At 57.1% G+C, this 22,494-nt stretch overlaps 1 protein-coding gene across 13 annotated transcripts in view; it reads left to right on the top strand.

Annotated features, from left to right (window-relative positions):
• Positions 1-22,494, top strand: part of Anks1a (ankyrin repeat and sterile alpha motif domain containing 1A) — a 152,839-nt gene that overhangs the window by 122,870 nt on the left and 7,475 nt on the right. For 8 of the 13 annotated variants that reach the window (XM_055606995.1, XM_055606985.1, XM_055606988.1 and 5 more), the window contains 9 exons: positions 5,291-5,357; positions 9,706-9,812; positions 17,877-17,975; positions 18,296-18,448; positions 18,528-18,635; positions 19,617-19,796; positions 20,969-21,094; positions 21,355-21,426; positions 21,752-21,838. In XM_055606995.1, the coding sequence (XP_055462970.1) occupies positions 5,291-5,357; positions 9,706-9,812; positions 17,877-17,975; positions 18,296-18,448; positions 18,528-18,635; positions 19,617-19,796; positions 20,969-21,094; positions 21,355-21,426; positions 21,752-21,838 (999 nt within the window). Of the gene's footprint in view, positions 1-5,290; positions 5,358-9,705; positions 9,813-17,876; positions 17,976-18,295; positions 18,449-18,527; positions 18,636-19,616; positions 19,797-20,471; positions 20,935-20,968; positions 21,095-21,354; positions 21,427-21,751; positions 21,839-22,494 lie in introns of those variants that run through there. The other 5 variants (XM_055606990.1, XM_055606986.1, XM_055606989.1 and 2 more) reach the window with 2 other exon arrangements.

The raw sequence follows: 22,494 nt of genomic DNA, 5'->3' as shown, positions 1-22,494 counted from the left end.
CTCCAGTCAGGAGACGGAGACAGGCTCCTGCTCAGGCCGCTTTTCTCCTTGTTGAGTCCAGCCCAGCCCATGGGGTGTCTCCGGCCACATTCAGGGGCGTCTTTTCACTTAAACCTCTCTGAAAACATTCTCACCGAAATGCCCAGAAGTGTGTCTGACGTGATTCCAAATCCAGTCAGACTGGCAGAGAACTTATCCATCACAAGCCTCCCCTGGGTGGGGAAGGACCCAGTTGGCGGCTGTGGGATTGGAGGCACTCCGAGGCTGTAGGAGCCGGCACCTGCAGTCCAGAGCCGCAGCCCAAGCAGTAGGGAGACACAGCCGAGGCCTGGGCACGCTTGGCTTCCCTCTCTGCCAGGCTGCCCCTCTGTCTGGAGCATCACAGAGAGCAGGCTCTTGTTGGGCAGGACAAAGCACTTTGGAGGTGAAACAGCTCTGTTGTCCCTTGGCCAGGAAGAAAGGGCACGTTAAGAAAAGGCAAGCAAAGAGGGAAAGGAAACTGCAGTGGGGGCTACCACAGCAAATATGGTATCGGTCTTCGTGCCCCCTGTGATGAGACAAATTAAGCTGAGACTAACTGCTTTGAGGAGAATTGCCATTGTTCCTGGAGCTGCCTGTCTGGCCTGCCTGAGAAGAGCCCTCAGCCCACCAGCAGGTCTTCATTATTCCCCGCCACTGAGCGCCCTCCCTCCACTACCTCTCCACGCCATCCTGGCCTCTTCTAAAAGCCCTTGACAAGATTAGAAAACCAGGGCAAATAATTTACTTCAATCCATCTTTGTCTTTCCTGGAGCTTTATGCAACTCAGTCTGGAAGGGGAATAAAAAAACAGTGTAGCCCTCGGCCAGTGACCCTTCTTCAGAGATAGAATCAAAGCCCACTTAAGGCTGAGCATCTGTCTCCTCTGAGAGGCCATGGAGCAGATGCACAGAGACCGGGAGTTTCTCGTGTGTCTCCTGATCGGGAGCGTCGCTGTCAGCATCTTCAGGGTGTACAAATGACAGGACGGGGTGAGCCTCTGGCGAGCTGAAAGTCTGTTGTGGATCCTCAGCACCTCGCACCCCCAGAAAACACTGTCAGGTCCTGCCCAGGAGCAGGCGAGGCTGCTGGAGCACTTAAGAATCTGCCAAGGAGTGGCACTTCAGAGTCCTCCCTGGGTGGGGGCCGCTGTGCCTGCCCCACCATGGGCTGAGGCTCTGCCAGACTGGCGAAGCGCAGGGCAGGATGTAGAAGCAAGGGGAGGAACACCACAGAATCCAGACATACCCGGAAGCGCCACCGTGGCCACCCTCTCTGCTTTCTCCTTTGTATGAGAGGGAGGCACGTTTTCAGTGTCCGTCCTGGTGAGAGCACTGAATAGCAGTTGTCACAGCTAACCCCCAGACCTGAGTGTCACGAGGACACCAGGGTCAGATCTAAAGCTCTGAAACTGGCCTTCCCCCTTGATGGATCTCAGCAGCACTCGGACACACCATTCAAGCTGCCAAAGCAGCGTGGCCAGACAGGTTTCTGAGTGAGTTTAAGTGCAGGGTAGAGGGGCAGAGGCGGCTGTCTCCGGCTCTATAGGACAGCCCTGAGGACACAGGCACGCATCTGACCACTGGGGATCCTAGGTTTGCAGGGCCAGCTCCCCAGGCAACAGGAAGGAGTAAGAGATGCCAGAAGTCAGCGCTGCAGCTCTCCAGAAACATCACCTGAAACAGGAGGAGGAAGGCAGCTCCCTTCTTCCGTATAGAGCCCCTGCTTTAGGCACCCACCGAAATGGTACCTGTTGTCTTGGTTGCGCCCTTCCAAATGGGAGCCTCTGGACACAGTGTTTTCTAAAAAGGAAGTTTCCCATAGGCCTAGAGCAGGAGTGCCCTGGCCTCCAGGGTGCCCAGGGAACTGCCTGCACCTCGCACACTTCCTGCCACACGCAACACTGCTCAGAACCCGGGGAGGCTTTCCATCCATTCCGCAGCGGCTGGGTGGGCCCACCTCCCGTGTGCAGCTGCAGGCATCCAGGATGCTGGGAGCGCTGAGCAGTCGTAGCCAGTGTTTGTTCTGGTACAGTCGGGGAGCGCATGTCACACAGCCCAGTAGGGGAGCCATCTGAGCAGAAGCACTCTGAATACCGATGAAATGGATTGTTTCTGAGTTTTTGTTTTCCAAGCCAGGGTTTCTCTGTGTACCTGTGGCCGTCCTGAAACTCCCTATGTAGACCAGGCTGGCCTCGAACTCACTGTGATCTGCTGCCTCTGCCTCCCTGGGCCACAAGCTGGCAGAGGACTGGAATGTCCTTTGGGTCCTCTGCACACTGGACACTTCAGCTTGACCTGGCTGAGGCAGCTGGCAGAACAGTGAAATGTTTGGGCAAAGCCTCCTGGCAGTGTCCACCAGCATAGGTAGGCTGTGGAAATCCTGGCTTGTGCTGGCCTCCAGGCACATGTGGGTGGTTCTGGGCACCAGCAGCACTCGTGTCAAATGGCCCTCTGGGGAATCTCAGGAATGCAGGCCCTTCTCCCCTGTGTAGGGAAAATCTCCCCACCTTGAGCACCTATCTCTTCCTACAGATATCTAGAAAGGGAAGAGGAAGGCAGAGGAGCAGGATTTATTGAGTACCAGCTCTCTGCCCTGCTTTGAGGATCAGGAAACACAAGTTTTGAGAACTGGCCCTGAAGAATCCTGGGCTGGGCTGGCCTGGGCTAGGTCAGCCTCTCCAGGGAGAGAGGGCGCGGTCTGGAGGAGGCAGATTGCAGAGAAGCTCTAAGTCTGTGGAAAGACAGAAGTCACGAGTAGACATTGTGAGTTGGTGAGCAGCATTTTGGGCAGCCTGGAACAGAACTGGCTGCAGATGGGAAGAGGGATTCTGTGACCCTCTGCTGGCTCCGGCCCCGCACCCCCACCCCACCCCCGCGTACACGTGGGTGTACAGGTGGGTACACTCGTGTAAGAGCAGCAGGCCTCGCTTGCAAACGTGGAGGGCCTCACCTTCCACCTTCTTTAACCCAGGGTCTCCTGTTTGCCACTGCAGCAAAGCTAGCTGGCTTTAGGGGTTCTCTTCCCTCTCCCTCCCATCTCACAGTCCGTGCTCAGGTTATAGACGCAGCTGCCACGTCGGTCTTCATGTGTGTTTGGGGGATCCTCACAGAAAGCCACACACCTGCATGGCAAGCACTACCCACTGAGCCACCTCCCCAGACCATGCTGCTAGCTCTGCCGTGTGGTGTGTGCCAAGCCCTCAGCAACCCATTCATGTGCTTGTAAATGTGTCTAAAGACACACATGGAGCAGAACCCAGTTCTGGCAGTGAGAACACACCCATAGATGCGCCAGGGGACCGTGAACTGTGAAAAGGCCCCGTAAGGTGGTTAGTGGAGAAAGCAATATACGTGGAATGTGTGTGGTGGCAGGGTGGGGCTCTTCTTGTGTTTGCCTGTCTCTGAGGTGTGACCTGAGAGGCTGGGAGAGCAGGGAAGTGGGAGGCAAACACTCGGACACTGCTCTCTGACCACTCCTTTGTAGTGTCTGACTAGTAACATGTACGCAAAGAAGTATAGCCAGGGGCAGTGGCACGCTCAGGAGGCAGAGGCAGGCGGATCTCTGTGAGTTCCAGGCCAGCCTGGTCTACAGAGCGAGTCCAGGACAGCCAAGGCCACACACAGAAACCCTGTCTCAAAAGACCAACAACAACCAAACAAAAAAAGTATACTTTGAGGACCAGGCATAGTGGTAGAGGCATTGTTAGGTAGAGGCAGGAGGATCTCTGAATTCTAGGCCAGTCTGGTCTCTATAGTGAGTTCCAAGCCAGCCAAGGCTACACAGTAAGATCCTGTCTCAGAAACAAACAACAAAAGAACATAAGTCAAGATATTTTTTGCGTAGGTTGGAAGATGGTTCAACATTTAAGGGCACTGCTGCGGGCAGAGGACCTTTGGTGTGATGGCCAGCACCCATGGAGTGGCTCATGACCATCGGTGACTCCAGTTCCGGGGGATGCTGTGCCCTCTGCTGGCCTCCACAGGCACCAGGCACATCTGTGGCGCTTCGCCATAATTGCAGCCAAAACACCAGACACATAAAAATACTTTTTGAGCTTCAAATTTAGGCTTTAGTAAGCTGGAGTCTTCGGTGGGCCCAGCTGACTCTGATTGAGCATCTACCGAGAGCTGTGTCACACACCCTAGCTGCTGTGAGGGCATGGTAGATGTTAATCCACACAGTCCTTCGTGGGAGGCGCACTCATCCAGTCTGTACCTCAGAGGAGGCAGGTCTTTCCTGCCTGTCTGGCTCACTCCTTGTCCTGCAGCACCTGAAATGAGCAGAGCTGAAGAAAGGGGCACACACACGGGGGTGACTGTTTCCTGCCAGGCGCTGCGCAGACCAGCCTGCAGCCACTTCTCAAGCAGAGGCACCCTGCCCCGGCTGCTGCCCTCTCTTGTGTCCCTGTGCACTGGCTGAGCTCTGCAGCTGAGCTGGCTTCGGGGAGTGTGGGGCACTTACCCTATGCTCTTCTGGTGTCAGCTGCGCGCCCTGTGTGCCAGCTGGAGGCCAGCTGGGAGTTGTTTTTCTGATTGTCAGGCCCAGGCTCCTTACTTGCACTTAGGGGAAAAAAACATCCAAGCCCTGGTACAAAAGGTCCCTCTTTTCATGGCTTTGGAAGAAGCTGTGAATGAGCTCATTATCACTGCGGCCCAAGAAGGGGGACAGGCAGTCCCCGCCTGGCTGTCTAGACCTATCCCCGGCCACACATACTGGACCGAGGGGCAGATGGGGCAGCTTGGCTCCAGCCCACCGTAACCAAAGCCAGGTGCCGAGACAGGTGGTCCATGCCAGGGCCCAAGCTAAAGGCATGTGGATGCTTTGAGGCTAGCTGTCTCTGCTGTGGGCCAGAGGAAGGGCAATGCTGATGGCGCCCTCTTTCCGCCCACTAAGCGCAAAGCTCCGTCTGCCCTCCCAGCTGCAAAGGGGTCTCCTCCCCCCAGCTTCAGGAGCCTCCTCTGTGCAGGTGGTCTACCTGCCCCCACCCCTCAGGGCTGGCAGTAGCGACCACCACCCGTCTGTACTGTGCTCACAGTCTGCCAAGCGTGGCTCCAGGCGCTTTTTGGATAACGCAAGAGCAAAGCTGTCACTGTCCTCTCAGGGACCTAAGTTCTAAGGTGAGCAGTGACAGGTGCAGAGCTTCTGGAGTCCTGCAGAATGACTCCCCACCCCTTCCTGAGTTAGACCCAGGGAGGACAGCCAGGTGGCCCTGGCCTCGAGCTGGCAGCGCTGACCCCAAGATGACCCCTCTCCTATTCTTCTGTTTCAGATTGAGAAAATCATGAGCTCGATCGGAGAAGGGATTGACTTTTCTCAGGAACAGCACAAGCTCTCAGGTACTGTACTAGGCCCCATCCTGGGGCCTTTCTGCCTCTGGCAACCTTGGGTCCTCCTCTGTTCCAAGACACTCGCTGGTGGGAGAAGTGGACAACCTAGGCCGCGTGCTGCTCTGGGCCTGTACTTTCAGGGCAAGGACTACGTTTTGGAGGGAAGTCTGGGGGTTGAACCTGAGGCTGCTCATTAGGAAAGGGGTGTGCTGTTGAGTGGTTGTCAGTCATTCATCATGATTGTTCATCGGAGTGGCGCAAACTGGACTCGTTTCCACACCGGCCCTCAGTTCCCAAGGTGGCTCCGGCACCAGCTGGCCATGGAAACACGCCCCTTGTTTGCCTTGTTTACAGCAGGAGAGTGTGGGGCTACACAGGTGTCCTCTCTGTGAGTGAAGTTGAGGCCTTCTGAAGCGGGGTGGGGGGAGTTCTAGTTCCCTAAGCCATCTGCCGATATTACCCAGATCAACCCCGTTTCGGTCAGTCTTTTCATCCAAGCCATTAGAGTGGTCTGACTCGGTTTCCTTTTTTGTAAAATGGGCCATCGTGCCCGATTTCCTTCTTGGGAGACATGGCCTTAAAGTGCCTCATGGCCCCTGTAGAGTCCTGATTCCAGCCCCAGAACTATGGCTTCCAGGAGGAGGCCCAGCCTTCCTTCCTCATCAGTGTGCCCCCTCTCCCAGGGTGGGGTTCCACCTCCTTCCATGCTGGCCCAGCAGCCTCCCTTGTGGCCCTGCCAAGGTGCCTGATGGAGGAGGGTGCTGTGTGCAGCCTTGCTGAGCAGAGCCTGGCCTCTGGAGACATTGCCCTGAGTTCAAGTCACAGTCCTAGATACAGACTTCAGGGAAACTTGTTTCATCACTGAGCGCCAAGCTCCCACCTGAGAGCCCTCACAAGCTCCTGAGTGAAAGGAGGCCAGCACCTGCAGCAGCCACCCATTCCTGTCTGAGAACAGGGCACCTGCTCCTGCCTTGGCTCCCTCTGCATTCAGCCTTGCTTCCTGGCACCTCCTTTCCTGTGGCCCCGTTTCTGGGTCCTAGCTGTGGGTCTGAGCTCAGATCCATCCTTGTCAATCTTGGATGACTGCTGGAGCTTTCCCAGCTGAGACCCCATGGCTCCCTCTCCAGACCACTGCTTCTGCTCTGCCCAGTGGCGGCTGCTCTGGTGCTCCTCTGGCCTGCACAGGTGTTTCCAAGGGTTGGGTCTTCATAGAGAACATGTGTTTGTGACAGACCCGTGCCACGTTCAAAGTGGGCACCGAGAGCTTTGAGCTTAGGGTGGCTACCTTCTGCTCTCCTGTACCGTGTCTTAGGATCAGGAGCCTAAGCCACCATCATATGCCAGGAGGCTGGAGTCAGCAGACCACTCCGTCTGGATCTAGTCAGCCCTCCTGGGGAGAGCCTTGCCCTCTCTCCCACCATGGGGTGGCAAGAGGCCTTCTCTACACTCTGGCTGTCCTGACCCCAGCACCTGGTCTTGTGTGCATGCTCACTTTGCTGAGCCACCTTCTACACCGTAGCTTAGGGACAACCAGGGCAGCAGAGATGTGTGCCATGACATGGAAGGAGGCCCAGGGTAATGGGGACTGCACCACTGCCTGCTCAGAAGCCTGGACAGGCTGGCTCGGGCCAAAGCAGAGTGCATTTTGAGTAGTCAGCATCAGAGTGTGTAGGGGTCAGCTGTCAGAGGGTCAAGGAGGAGGCTCAGCCCCTGGCAGCAGCTGCTCGGAATGCCCGACTGTGCTCAGGGTTCTCTCCCGAAGGGCAGGACCGCAGCACTGGGGCTAGATCCCCAGATCCCCAGAAACAAGTCTCACAGCTGCTTCGTGCCTCTGCCAACCACCAGGCACCCATCCCCCTGACCGCCCTGGAGCCTCTGAGCAGAGGCCTCTGTCGGAAGGCTCTCCTCTGCCTGCACTCTACCGTCCCTGTGGAGCAGCTGCTGAGGGTGGTCTCCTGGGGCCTGGGCTCTCAGGACACGATGCCCGTACATGACCTACCGAGACAGCAGGTGCCTCCGCATGTTTACGGGGGATGTGTGGAGCCTGTGTGTCTGTGGCCTTCGCTGTCCCTCCCTGGCTGCACTTGCAGTTGGTCAGGTGTCCCCTGGGCTGGCCGTTGCTGAGTGTCCTGCCCTCGGGCTCCGCTTCTCCCTGGGCCTGTGTGCTCATCTAAGGCACACCAGGGGCAGTCGCCGTGGTTTGCTGTCTCTGTGCTGAATAGGACAGTGTTTCCTGAAGTAGCAATCGGGGGTCACTGAGCTGTGGACTGTGTTGCCCTTTGGTTCCTTCCCCTGGCTTTTCTTGGAACTGCCAGCCCAAGTTACGGGCACGATTCATCTGTGCCCTCCAAGAGGTTTCCAGCCCCCGAGCTGGAGATGCTGCTGCCGGCCCCTTGGTGTCTGTGTCTGCCTTGCCTGCATCGCTCCCAGGAAACCTGCCCTCTTGCTCTGCCTCCCCCAGCAGCAGCAGCTTCTGTTCCAGTGTCCGATCCCTGATGTATTTTCCTGAGCATGGAAGGGGGAAGGGTGGGAGGGGAGGAAGGGGAGGGCCAGACACGAGAGTGAGCAAGGACTGTGGCGCTGGCAGCCGGCAGCCAGCAGCGTGGAGCCACAGAGCCTTTAGACAAAGCATTCCGCTGCGGCTCCGTGAGCGCGCGCATCCACCGGCAGCAGGCTGGACCACAGCTGTCCAGCGCTGGGATTACAAGCAGGAATGAATCAGCAGCCAGGCTACACAAGCTCATGAGCATTCAGGAGCCTGCTGCGTAGTTTCCTGGAGCCGACCTCCCATTCAAGGGCAAGTCTGGGAGCCCCCGGACCTGGCGTTTTGGAGCACTGCTACAGCCTGCATCCAGAGACTCCCGGTCACCACCCACCATCTGTTCTTCGGGGGACAGGAGAGGACTGGAGGCTGCCACAGTTGGTCAGCAGGGTCCCTCGGACAAGCAAGTTGGCATTGCCCTGCCTTGAAGGGCAGAGCCCGCCAGTGACGGCAGGATGGCTTCCACCGTGTCACAGAAGACTCCCTGGGAGGTGATGCCCCTGTAGGGGCTTTTTCTCTCTCTGCCTTGCACCTCTCTTCTCTTCCCCTTCCTTACCCTCCTCTTACCTGTTCTTGCTACAAGAACCAAGGAAGTAAGGTGGGCACCTGGCTGAGACCACCTGAGGGCCACCGGGAAGGACTGAACTTTTGTCTTCCCTGCACTGCCACGGTCCTGCCCTGGCCGTAGAGCACGGTGAGCAGGCTCTCCTCCTGCCTGTGCATCTGGAGAGACCGTGGGCCAGAGAGCCTGGGAAGAAAGCTGTGTGCTGCCCGGCCGGAGCGCAGCGCACCGTGAATAGGCAAGCTGCCGGCGCCGACGGACAGGCGCTTCCTCTTTTCCTTCTGCTTGGCTTTTGTCTTCTTTGACCAAGAACCGAACAGCCCAACTGCTGTCCCTTCAGCAGGCAGGCAGGTCACAGGAACCACCTCTGAAGACAGGGAGAATGAACACCATGCTCCTGGAAGCCAACCCGGGCCAGGAAGGCAGCGCCTTGGTACAGGAGGCACCCCGCTGGCCAGCCACGCAGTCCAGTAGGAGACCATGCCACTGACCCAGCAGAGCCACACCTGAGCCCGGGCCCCACACTCCAGCCCATCTGCTCACCCAGCCCCCGGCTGTCCTGAGCCGGGAGCACAGACAGCTGGGGCCATGGTTTGCTTATTCCGGGACTGCTGGGGGAAAACAAGTAAAAGTCCCTTCTCTCCCCCTGCCGCGCTGTGTGCTGCTTGCGTTGCATGTGCTGGGTCCCTGTGAACAGCCGCCGCCGCTTCCTCCCCGGAGCCCTCACTGTGTGCCCGTGCCCCCCAGCTGCATGAAGACTCGCCCTCACTCCTGACCGGCCTGTGCTGCACGGTCGCAGAACTAGCCCCTCCACAGCCCCGCAGCAGCTCCAGAAGTTGCATGGATCAGAGGAGCAGCCAGGCTGGTGGCCACTTAGGAGCTCCAGTTGTCCCCCTCTAGGGCCCGTGGGGACAGGCTTCCTTCGATGCCTCTGTGTGGACGCTTGTGAGGAGTTGACCCGGAGACCACTGGGGGTTGGCTCCCCCGGCCCTGGGGCAAGACTGTGCATGTGCAGCCTCGGCCCGGCCCCGGACAGCTCATTCTGTGGGGTGTGAGGGCAGCAGCCACCAGGCTGGCTCGTGCACGCTGCCGGCAGAGAAGCGGCGTGCCTGCTCTTGCTCTCTGTACATAGTCTGGCTACTCCATGGTGATGACTATGATGTGGCAGTGCCATCTGGCTTCCTCTGAGTGCCGCTGCTACCGCCTTAATGGGTTTTCCCTTTTCAAGCGTCTGCCGATTCCTCTCTCGTCAGGTTCTCGAACGCTGGAGCAGAGCGTCGGGGAGTGGCTGGAGTCCATTGGCCTGCAGCAGTATGAGAGCAAGTTGCTGCTGAATGGCTTTGATGATGTCCGCTTCCTGGTAAGTGCCTCAGGCCCTCTGCTGGCCAGCACTGGTGCTGCTTGCTGGACACTGGCCTCCCTCACGGACCTGGCCCAGGGGAGAGCCAGCCGAGGGACGTGGGTACCAGGAAGTCAGCTGAGTGCCTGATGCCAACTCTGCAGGCACTCCTGGCCCCACTCCCTGTGCCACAGATACCGTTCAGGTGAGCACTCTCGGGAGGACCCCTGACTCGGAGCCTTGCCCCAGCCCTGCTCCTTAGACTGGATGCTGCTGCACTGTACACTGTGGCACCCTGGCCAGCATGTGGAGCCAGTCCCCAGCAGCTCTGGTGGACGGGGCTGCCGGGTGCCCCTCCAGCACTCTGTGTCCCATGCCGGCTGGATGCCAGGAGTTCCCCGCTCTTTCAGAACTTTGCTGTTGTCATGGTAGCAAAGGCACCTTCCTTCCCAAGTGTGATGGAGGCCAGGGCTTCTGTGTGCCTGGCCCCAGCTGGCAAGGGAACGGCCCAGTGTTGGTTTGGTTGCTTTTCTGAGGTTCATTCTGCACTCACAGAACATAGGGGTCAAAGGACAAATAAGAACCTCTGCTCTGCTCCCTGGGGAATAGGGACTCAGCTTAGACCCTGGGCTTAGAAGCCAGTGGTCCCAGGCATCTGTCTCCTAGAAGCCTTGCCCATTGTGTCCTCGTGGGTCATTCCAGGCATGCTCAGGAGCAGGCCTGAGGTAGCACAGCAGCCACTGTTTCCCACGTGCCGGCAGTGGGATACAGAGGTTAAGTGCTTTGCTCAGCATCACACTGCTGGTGATTGGCCGAATGAAAATGTGCACAAGTTACAAGGCAAGAGGTCCTCCTCGGACCACTGTGTCGCCCGTTCTCTCATTTGGGGGTGTAGCAGGACCATTCATACGCTGCACATCTCGGTAAGCGAGCAAACCCCTCTGTGCTGCTCCTTCCAACTTCCGAGGCCTAGCCCCCTCCTCTTCTAAACCCCGGGGCGTTTCAAACTGTTCCCTTGAAGCAGAACTCTCTCACTTGTGCCCACTTGCCCTGCACCTCCTGTGAGGGGCCATGTTTGTAGAGCTGGCACCGAGTCCCAGCCTACCCGCTGTCTCGGTGGGATGAGTGAGTTGATTCTGAGGGCACAGGGTTTGCTGTCTTCAGGGGGGTCCTGCTTGTGGCTTACAGGAAGACCCACAGGAGAGTGCCTTAACCAAGCCTTTGTGTCCCCAGGCAACTGCAACAAGCTGCCCTCTCTTGTCCAGGTTTGGGGCTGTTCTTTTTCAGATTTTAAAAATGCCTACAGTTTTAAAATAGCAGTTTGTTTTTCCTTTCTAAAAATTAAGCTATATTGGGTATGATCATGGTCCCTTGAGCCTTCTTTCTGACTCACCATGCTCTTTAGGAGCAGACCACGAACTAGGAAGGAGGTGGGCTCAGTCAGTGGGAAGGACGGGCAGCTCTGCTAAACATGGAGAGGGCTTGAGCAGCCTCAGCGCTCCCTGAGCCTCCTTGAGGCCCAGACCAGAGAGCAGCCAGCTGACATTTTTGGGCAAGCATGGCCCTGAGCCAGATGCCCATATTAACGAGCAGAGTCTGCGAGAACGGTCCTCCAGCCTGGTGCCCTCAGCTTGCTTCCCCCAGGGCCTCTTTAGTCTGCCCTCAGAGGCGTGCACCAGAGGTGAGTGAGCACACCTGCCTTGAGTATGTTGCCTCAGGAGCCTGAGTGGCCAGCACAGCATCCTGGGCAGTGCATGTGAACCGCCAGGTGGGCTTAAGCATGATTTTACCAGGGGGGAGTTCCCGTTCCTGACACACTCACTCAGGGGCGTGCGCCTGGTGCAGCTGTGTGCTTCACAGTTCACAGAGTCTTCACGAAGACTGCGAATGTTCCCCCTGGCCCTGAGAGTCCCTGGAGACTCTACCAGATGCAGAGTAGCCCCAGGAAGCCCGGATCCAGATGTGTTGGGAACATCTGGACACATGTTCACAGACAAAGTGCTGCTGTGGAGCTCTGCATGGCTGAGGCGCTTTACTGATGTTTTTAGTGATGGGACCCAGTGCCCGGGCTGCCTTCATGCTACTGTTCACCCTGGGTCCTTGAGCCTTCTGTGTGCTGCTCTTGGGTTCACCTGTGAGGCCACACAGAACATTCACGCTCTCTAGACACACACCTGAAGACTTCTGTGGCCACACAGATCCTTTGTTGTCTGGGCTCGGCGCTCTTAACCCTGACTGTCCCCACAGTAATGTTATGATGGATCCGGGCAAGCAGACCTTGTACCCTGAAAGTCTTCCACACACTCTTGCCTATAGGCAGAAAGGAAGGGCTAAGCCAAGGCTATGAGGGCTACCATGCTCCCCCTGTGCTAATGGGTCCTGATGGGGTGCCCAACCCTAGCACCAGGAAACCAGACAAGGGTGTGGCTGCCTGCCAGCCAGCAGCCCCCACACTGACTCAAGCTGCATGGTCCATTCATCTTCACCACAGACCATGTCTGCAGGAATGGGCTTTCTTGGGAGTAAGGAGCAAATAAATGCATTTGGCCAACTCAGAAGGAGGGCTTTGGTGGCTGGCACACCTGTACCCCTCCAAGCATGCTGGGCCACTCTCTGACAGCCTCGTGGAACAGCTGTGGCATAAATGACGGCGGCCCTGAGGCCAGAGGGTCGTGACAGATGTGGAAAGTCATATAGTGAAAGATCGCCTGATGTAGGGAAATGTTCGCGTGGGGCTGTCGGGGAGGCACACAGGAATACGTGACCCCCAGTGCTCTGCGCACGGGAGGTACGAGGAGTGCCGAGACATGGCCGTGCTGAACTTGGCAGCTTCATCTTTATTTTGTGAGCGTGATGATTTTCTCTGTCTTCTGCTGTGAATAACAGTGAAGTCCGAAGAGCAAACCCTGTGTGTGTGTCGGAAGGGACCTGTGGTCCAGCTAAAGATACAAGTTCAGGAAGCAGGTGCATGATGGAGCAAGCATGTGCTAAGTAAGGCCTGAGTAGAGGCTCTAGATGCCACAGGAGCCACGCTTTACCATGCTGTGCTGTACCCATGACCCAGAACAGTATGGCCCAGGATCACAGGTGGCGCAGTGGAGGGCCAGAGGGCTGAGCCGTTGCAGCAGGGGCACCAGCTCCAACCTTGGATCTGTGTTTATGAGTCAAAAGGAAAAGCAGGTGACAGGCAGAGACTTTTGGCAGTAGGACAGGATGGTGGCTTGAGAACAGGACCTGCTTAACAAGAGGGTGAGCTGGACCTGACCCTGGAGCCCTGCAAACCATTTGAGGAGGCGCCCTGATGTCTCTGAGCCCTGGGTTAAAGGGCCTCTGCCCTGTGATTTCCCCGGGGCAGAAGGCCTGAGTCCAGGTACACCGTGGCCTCCAGGGGTGGTGGAAGGCAGTGTCAGGGATGTGGGAAAGTAGCTCCAGGTTGGCTGATAGTGGATGGGATAGAAAGGAAGCTGCTGCTTATGCTGCAGGTGGGAGGCCTCCTGCTCCCTATTGGTTTCTTTCTCCGCTGGGTTCCTGTCTGCTGCTGCAGTTGTTGGTCATAGAGAAGGCTGACAAGTGACTGGCTTTCAGTACAGCCAGGAGCCCCCTCCTTCCTAGCTTCCATCAGACAAAATCCCCAGCTCCTAAGGTGCCCTGTCCTGCTCCCAGGCTTGTCCTCCTTCAGCCCCATAAGCCTCTGTTCAACCTGTGGGGTCCTGGACCTCCTGCTCCCTGATGGCCCCGTCCTCCACTCCCCTCCTGTTTACCTTTGTCTGTGGCTGGTCCGAGGACCACAGCCAACCTGAGCAGAGCTGCAGCAGCCAGCCTCCCTCCAGCCTCAGCGGCCTGTCTGCACACACTCTGTGAGCCAGCTGCCGGCTGGAATTCTCTGTCCCATTGACAGAGGGCCCAGAGCTGGGGGAGTGGTGGAACTGAGGCAGAGGTAGGAGGTTTCTCAGGGAAGCCTGTGTCCTGCCTTCTGGACTGTGTCAGCCTTGTCTTTTGAAAGCTAAATTTCTTGGGCACCTGAGGCACTGACGGTCCCTTGAGCTTGGCCACCTGAGGGTGCTCAGGATTTGGGTTCCACCCATTCGTCCTCCAAAAGGCTGGTGAGGGAATTGCAGGAACATCTCTGTCTGCTCTGCAGCCTGGCCTGTGGCCCGGGGCTCATGTCACCTGCATGGGGAGGCAGGTATGGTCACAGTGAAGTAGAAAGCGCAAGAGAAAAGCCCGTTCTGTTCAGTGGCAAAGAGCTAGGTGAGGACACCGTGCTCTCTGGGTCCTTCCCAGAAGCTTTGGGCAGGAGAACTTGTTTACCAGTGCCCTTCATGCTCCCGTGCATTCCCACAAGCTCTGGAGTGAGCATGCCGTTGTCACGGAAGCTGGAGAGCAGCGGTCACCTCTCGGGGCTGAGAGGCAGCAGGGAGGTGCAAGTCTCCCGCACAACAGTGCCATCTGCAGGGCTAAGCCACTTTTGCCATCCGGTGTCAGAAGACAGATGGCAAACCTATACTGCAAATATGTGGCCCAGGCTAGCCTTGAACTCCTGATCCTCCTACCTCTGTTAGGATTACAGGTGTGCACCTCTATGCCCAGCTTGTGTGAGGTAGGGTCTCCCAGCTTAGGCTGAGCTGGACCTCACAGTATTCTACCTCAGCCTCGTGAGTGCTGGGTCACAGGTGCGAGCCACCACAACCAGCTTAAAGTTGCTACTACCCTGCATGGCCCCCATGTCTGTGTGTGACTCTGTGTATGTCTGTGTCAGTTTGTGTGTGTGCACACCCACACACAAGTCAAAGAACAACTCTAGGAAGTTGGGTTTTTTCCATCTACCATATGGTCCCGGGAATTGAGTCAGCTGTCAGGCTTGCCAGCAAGCATCTTTACTCTCAGATAGCCTGCCAGCCCTCGTTTTACTTTTGAAACAAATCATCAGGCCTGGCGGCGCACTTCTTTAATTCCAGCCCTGTGGAGGCAGAAGCAGGTGGATCCAGGTCAGCCTGATCTACATAGCGTTCAGGCCGATCCCTGAGACATAGTGAGATCCCATCTCAAAAACAGAACAAAACAAAAAAACAGCAACAAAAATTAACTCAGAACAAGGTACCCTGGGTTAAAACCAAAAGCAAAGGAAAAGAAAAATGCTGGTGTCCACTCCCCAGGGGCTGGGTGAACAGGTGACCCTTCACAATCACTTTGTGTTCCCTTCACTTTCAGAATATTGTGCAGTAAACCTGTGTACATTTTCCTAATGTGGAGAAGGCAGGATTCCCGAGCACAACCACACCCAGAGACAGAGGCAGCGAGGAGGGGCACTCCCTGCTGTGGTCTTGCTGTAGGGCTCTCTAATGAAAGCTGACACTCAGTTCTGGGAATCAGCAGCTTCACAGGTCAGCCCTCTGATGAGTGGGCTCTCAGCTCCCTCCTCCCTCCTTATGTAACCTGCTCCCGAGTCTCATCTGCAGTTGATCGTAGCCAAAAGGCTGGAAAGCAAAGTAGTTATTGCTCATCCAGGTTGCATCTCCTTCCCTTTGGCGTCTCTCCTGTCTGGAATATTCCTTCCCACAGATGTCACAACCAGAGAAGGCAGGGACAGCGGGGAGGCCACACTGTAGTCCAGGGCCTGGCGCTGGCTGCTGCCCATGCGACAGCTGTGCCTCTTGCCATGTTCTTCTGGATTCAGGGAAATGGTGGAAGACAACCTTTCCTACCTGCTGTGTGCAGCCGGGAGCTCCCTGCCTCAAATGGGCTTGCTGGAGAGCTCAGGTCTTCCTCCATGCTCTCCAAGGGCAGTTTTTTCCCACTAAAGGTTTTGTTTATTTTCTATGTATACAATATTCTGTCTGCATGTACACCTGCACACCAGAAGAGGGCAGCAGACCTCCATGTGTTGCTGGGAATTGAACTCGGGACTTTTGGAAGAACAGGCAGTGCTCTTATCCTCTGGGCCTTCTCTCCAGCCCTCAAGGGCAGTTCTAGATGAGGTCTACAGTCCCCACTGCACCCTCTCCTGCAGCCCCTGGTGTCGCTGCCCCTCCCCAGGCCTCTCAGCCAGGCTGGCAGCTCAAGAACTAGTTCACACGGGCAGTAGCCCGGCCGCCTTGGTCTCCAAAATGTGTCTTTTACCCCTTTGTGAAGGCATGTGAGGCTTAGATGGGCTCTACACTAGGCCCCGCTGACATTAGAGCACAGAGGGCCGAGACCTGTGACATACAGCCCATGACTGGTGCTGTTTTCAGTGGCAGAGGCAACCTCATTCTCAGTCTAACTCTGGTTCCTCTGCCCAGCCCTTGCCCTCTGTGGGCTCGCCTGAACCCACAAAGAAGCTGGCCATCGCCCTCACCTACGCCCTGAGAGAGCCGGGTGCTTTCAGGTGTGGAAAGAAAGGGCTTAGATAAAGCTAACAAGGGCATCGAGACAGCTGAGAGGGCAGCTGTCCAGAGCAACTGCTGAAATGGTGTGAGGTGACCTAGAAGCTGGCCCCATGCTGTGTGGGCGGTGGGCAAGGGGTGTGTTCCGCAGCCAAGGAGAGGTAGCTGAACTAGCCTGCACAGAGAAAAGTCTGTTTCCTCGCTGGAGAACACAGTTGCCCAGCTGGGAAGGCCTGGGAGAGCGCTCCTGTAACCAGGAGGGTTTGTGTGCAAGGCGTGCAGAGCATGGCACATCTATGCAGGAACTCCTGCACAGACGCTGAAGCAAAACGAGAGGACATCAGCCTTCCCTGGGCCCCAAAGCTCTAGTCTGCTGAGAATGGCGTCCCTGAAACAGTAGGCACGAGCTGACTGTTGCTGCACAGCGCTGCTGAGACAGATCCACACGCCCTCTAAGCAAGTTGTCCCTTCTGCCGCTGCGGCCCAGCCGGCGTGATGCCTGGAGGTTCTGGTGGCAGCATCTGGGTATAATCTGCATAGGTGACCTGGCCTGGCTAACGGGAAGCAGTAAGGAGCTGTGTTGACAACAGTGTGCTCTGGGTGTCAAGGTGAAACAGGCTGGCATGTGTATCACCTCCCCCAACGCCAACCTCCGGGAAATGACAGCAGTTGACTCAAGAAGAGGTGCTGTGGCAGAGGGGGCAGGGAAACCCCTGGATTTCTTTTTACGCTTTACACTGAGAGCTGGGGTGTGGGTCATTGGGCAGTGTTCGCCTACCATGCATAAGGCTCTGGCTTCAACCTCCATGAAATCCCAGCACAGGGCTGGCTGCACACCTGTAACCCCTTCACAGGGAGGTGGAAGAAGGAAGAGCAGAGTTTAAGATAAGCTTTGACCACATAAAATCAACTCTGCCGGACGTGGCGGCACAGGCCTTTATTCCCTACACTTGGCAGGAAGAGCTCTGTGGGTTCCAGGCCGGAACTACACAATGAGAGAAACCTGTCTGAAAAACAAAACAAAAACCACAAAAACTTCTCATGGCTGTTAGAATGGGACATCCTCGTGGGCTGCAACTGTGGAGTCACACTGCTTGGTTTGAGAGCTAAGCTCTGCCACTACATATGTAAGTTCTGGAAAATTCTGATGGCCAGGTGCCTCCATTGTCCCATCTGTATGACCAATGTTAACAGAAATTTGAACACTCTTGTGAGTGTGAGGTGGGGTAGCCCTTGGGAAGCAGGCATGTGGCTACCGCTGTCCCCCACCGTCCCTGTCAGGACTCAGTACCCAGCAGAACCAGCTGTGCAGCTTCTCCACCCCTGGCTGCCCTGTTGGATAGCGGAGGTTGGTGAGAATGAAGGCTTAGCTTGGACCCCTGCCTCCCCAGGGCACCTGCCTGTTGGCATTTGTCTACCCAAGCTTCACTGCGGCTGACTGAGGTGTCTGTAGGGAACATAGAGCCTGCTCCCCCCCCCCCGAAGATGCACAGGGCTGGCAGGGCAGCCCCCTCCTGGCCTAGGCAGCTCCATGTGCTCTGGGCATGGGCGGTGTGGGCAGGTTTGCCTACAGCTTACACTGGCCACTGTCTAGGGCCCACCCGGCCTTCTACCTTCACTTAGTGGCTGTGATGGAGGAAGTTTGGTACTGGGGCAGGCTGATCTGACAGACCTCAGGCTTCAGTGTAGGAGGAGCCTGATGTCTTCTTCTTTGTCTCAGGGGTCTAATGTGATGGAAGAGCAGGACCTGAGGGAGATTGGCATCAGTGACCCACAGCACCGGAGGAAGCTGCTCCAGGCTGCGCGCTCCCTGCCCAAGGTGACCACCCGGCCTGGGCCCGGGCCATGCCAGTCCATCTTTTCGGCCACTGTCCCCTTGGTCCTTTGACCCAGAGCTCAGGAAGTGACTGCTTCATAGGCACAGACTATATTCTTGTCCCACAAGTCTATGGCCCCTTAGAGTCAGAGAGAAGCACTCTGTCACCCTCTTCTCCGTCTTGCTCAGCCACTAGCCCCTCTTCCCAGACTCAGCAGCCTGTGCCTCCTAGACCAGAGATGGCCTGTGCTCAGGACAGCCCTCCATCCCCAGGTTCTCGGTCTGTGACTCAGAGGCACCATTTCTGCCTCCCCGTACCACAGGTGAAGGCTCTTGGCTATGACGGGCTCAGCCCGCCCTCGGTGGCGTCCTGGCTGGACTCTCTGGGCCTGCAGGACTACGTGCACTCCTTCCTGTCCAGTGGCTACAGCTCCATCGACACTGTGAAGAACCTCTGGGAGCTGGAGCTTGTCAACGTGAGTGTCGCGGGAGAGGCCGGGGCGGGAGGCGCCAAGGCCCGAGCCCCCGCTGACCTCCCCTCTGCCTCTCTGCCAGGTCCTGAAGGTTCACCTCCTGGGCCACCGCAAGCGCATCATCGCCTCCCTTGCAGACAGGCCCTATGAGGAGCCACCCCAGAAGCCCCCACGGTTCTCCCAGCTAAGAGTGAGTTCAAGGGGCAGGGAGGGTCCGTGAGTGCACTTCGTGTGTTAGTCCTGGTAGCAGCATGACTCTCGGGGTAGCAGGCAACAGTCCCCGCCCTCTCCCACCGGCCTCATGCACAGGAGAGTGGTTTCTGTCCTTCACGGAGCTGATGCCTCTTGTGTGTAGCCCAAGCTGGCTGCTAGTGAAGGACCACTTCCCCTGTGGAAGGGAAATTAAGGGGTCCAGCTCCAGGCTGGGACCACATCTAGGGCATAGACTCAGCTCTGTGCATAATCACTGAAGAGACCTTTCCAGGGCTCCAGTGTGTGTCTGAGACAGCACTGGGGAACCCTGGTCAGGCCAGACAGGCACACCTAAGTGCCTGCCTCAGAGCTATAAATCCTGGGACAGCAGCAGTTAGAGGCCCTGCCGCTTTACAGACCTCAGAGCCGGGGCTTCCTCAGACCAGCCAGTCCTTGACAGCCAGCCTATGGCTACTCCTTGGGAGCTCTTGAACTCTGTGGGCGGCATGTGCTTCTGTGCTGGGCAGCGGCCTCATGAGCCTGCTGCTTTTCACATGAGGAAGCCGAGACAAGCCAGGGCTGGAACCACATACGGTACCTCAGCTCTCGGGGCCTTGGGGACCAGTTTTCTGCTTGGAGGAGCTGCTCTGGGGCTTCTGACAGGAGTTCCCTCTGCTTTGCTGATGGGGCGGCGTGTGGCAGTTTCACTTGTGAAGAGTGTGGGGGTGGCCTCTGCCCTCCTGCCCGTTCCTCTCTGCAGCACAGGCTTATGTGGCCTCTGCAGGACGGGCCGTGGGGCGGCTTGGCTTCTAGGAGGACTGCTTCCTCTTTGGACAAGGCAAGGCCGAGCCGCCTCATCCACACAGGCTTTTGGCTAGCATGCGACCTGTGTGCTGCCTCCTCGCTGTTCACCCCTTAGCTCCTGCCTCTGCATGCCACCCGGGGCAGCCTGACACTGCCAGCCTGGAAATTTCACCAGTCTCTTGCCCAACAGTGCCAGGATTTAATCTCCCAGACATCATCCCCGCTGAGCCAGAATGATTCCTGTACAGGGCGGTCGGCAGACCTGCTGCTGCCCTCGGCAGACACAGGCAGGAGGCGTCATGACAGCCTGCACGACCCTGGGGCAGCTTCTCGAGCAGAGCGCTTCAGAGCCCAGGTGAGCAGGAGGGTCAGAGCGTGCAGGGGTCCGCTGAGGGCCGCCGTCGGTGCCAGGGGCCAGCGGTGGGCTGCCATTGCTGTCAGGAGGCAGCTCTGCCTGCTCTCTTCAGCCCTTACCCACGGCTAGGTGAGCCTAAGGCCTCCGGGAGCCTTGAGAGCAGCCCCTCCTCACACCTCCACTTTCCTTCCTTTCAATCTGGAGTTGTCCTGTGGCATGGTCTTGTGGTCTAGCCCTGCAGGCCCTTGCTCATACCAACAGCCATCCCATTCCCTCACCTGTCTTGATCCCCAGAACTTCCTCTCTGCAGCTTTCTCAGCTCCTGTCCTCTTGTCCCCCAACCCCGCAGAACCGCAGGTCAGCTGTGCCCTGCTGCTGTCCTCCACCTGTAGACCCAGCGACTTTCATGCCTCACTGTGCCCCACCAGGACAATGCCACCTTGCATTCTGGGTTCAGCCTTTCGGCCCAGATTCATCAAGCATTTGCCCGTTTGTCCTCCTTCCTTGCCAAGCTCTGGCTCTGCCACTTGCTGCAGGTTGCCTTCTGAACCGCAGCCTGGCAGATGTCGCTTCCCTTCTGGGAGAGCGATGCCTCACCCCCACTTGCTCTGACACCCGCACACATCCAGGCCTCTAGGCAGCTCCTTGTCCCCTCCTGTCCCCTCCTTCCCACAGTACAGCCGTGAATTTTACGGACCTGGAGAACAGTGTGCAGTCACTCAGTTCTCTGTGGAGACCGCGCATGGTGGAAGCAGAGCCTATGACATTTTCTGAGACTGTATCTCCTGCCTGAACTGTGGTAGCCACCCCCCACCCCAGCTGCTAGTAGAGGGTCCATTAAAAAGGCATCCTTTGCCAAGGACCTGAGGAAGCCCAGGACTTGCTCCATGGCTTCAGCCTATTTTCTTATGCGGAATGGTACCCTCAGCTGTGTTCCCTGCACGCTGCTATGTCCATGCGCCTGTCTCGGATGCCAGAGCTCTTCCTGGCTGTGCTACTCTGAGAGCACCTCCCTTGGCCCCAGTGCTGCCCGGTACTCCTTTGCCCTGCCCTCCTCACCTGGCCCCTGCCCTTGCGGGGGTCACTGGCTTCCCCACTCTTTGGATAGAGCCGCACTGAGTTGTGAGCTCCCTGGAGCAGGCGATCAGGGTCCAGCTGTGTGTGTTCTACAGGAGGAGCCCAGCGAGACCAAGCTGACCCTCCGTCCGCCCAGCCTGGCTGCCCCCTATGCCCCTGTGCAGAGTTGGCAGCACCAGCCAGAAAAGCTCATCTTTGAATCCTGTGGCTATGAGGCCAATGTGAGTCACTCCTGCCCTCCCAAGGTGGCCAGCCTCCCCCGACCCCTCCTTTCCTGAGCCTCTGCAATCCCTCTGACTGTTCACAAGGCGAGCCCCAGAACACACAGGCCAACCTCCACTGTGCTGAGTGGGGAAGGACACTGGCCTGAGAGTGTCTCAGGGGCTGTCCATCGGGGCAGGAGAAAAGGTGGTCCCACGTTGGCTAGGTCATCCTCTATGACAGCTCGTGTCCCTAAACTCATCCCCTTCCCTCTCCACAGTATCTGGGCTCCATGCTGATCAGAGATCTGCGAGGGACAGAATCCACCCAAGATGCCTGTGCCAAAATGCGGGTAAGGTGGCTGGAGAGATGGCTCAGCAGTTAGGAGCACTGGCTGCCCTCCCAGAGGACCAGGGTTCAGTTCTCGCCACCCACAGTGGCAGCTCACAACCAGCTGTTAACTCCAGTTCAGGAGAATCAGATGCCCTCTGTTTGCCTCCATGGATCCCTGGCAGGCACACGGTGTGCTGACATGTACTTGGGCAAAACAGTATACATATAACGTGGCAATAATGGGAGACCATGGGGAGGTGGCAGATGGCCTACCACACCGTGGAGGAGCGGGAAGGGCTGGGAGCCCAGAGCTGCATTCTCAGCCCACCCCATGCCTCTTACAGAAGTCTACAGAGCACATGAAGAAGGTCCCCACCATCATCCTGTCCATCACCTACAAAGGCGTCAAGTTCATCGACGCCTCCAACAAGGTATGCTGCTCATGAGGACTGTAGGCAGGTGTATTAGACCCTGTGTCCCCTCTGACCAGACACCTGAGAGAAAACAGCCCGTTTCAAAAGGGTCAGACCGTGCTCGCTTGCCTCCATGTTTGCGCCTGGGATGAGGCGCTAGCGGCAGAGGCCATTCCCCTCATGCTGCTCAAGTAGCGGGGGTGGGAGTTGGAGTGGGCGGGCAGGCGCAAGTCTCTAGCACATCCTGAAATAGCCAGGACGGACCTTCAGTACAGGGTCCTCCTCAGGGTGGGGCACCTCGCTTCTTAACTATAGTGTTCTGCTCCCAGGCCCAAACGGCTCACGGCCATCTAATAACGAAAACGCACCCTCAGATACCCGCAGGCCTAGCACTTTCCAGAAGAACACGTACAGAGTTTCCTATGAGGTTCAGTGCTAATGGGTTTTTAAAAAAGATTTATTTATTCATGTGTTTTATGCTTTTGAGTGCTCTGTCTTCATGCACACCAGAAGAAGGAAGCAGATACCATTACAGATGGTTGTGAGCCACCATGAGGTTTGCTGGGAAACAAACTAGGGACCTCTGGAAGAACAGTCAAGTGCTCTTAACCCCAAAGCAAATGTTTTTTTGCTTTGCTTTGCTTTGCTTTGCTTTGCTTTGCTTTGCTTTGCTT

This window comes from Psammomys obesus, unplaced genomic scaffold (genome assembly GCF_907164565.1).
Source record: "Psammomys obesus unplaced genomic scaffold, mPsaObe1.curated_primary_1811, whole genome shotgun sequence".
Lineage (NCBI taxonomy): Eukaryota > Metazoa > Chordata > Mammalia > Rodentia > Muridae > Psammomys > Psammomys obesus.
This window is presented reverse-complemented; position numbering and strand designations above follow the sequence as displayed.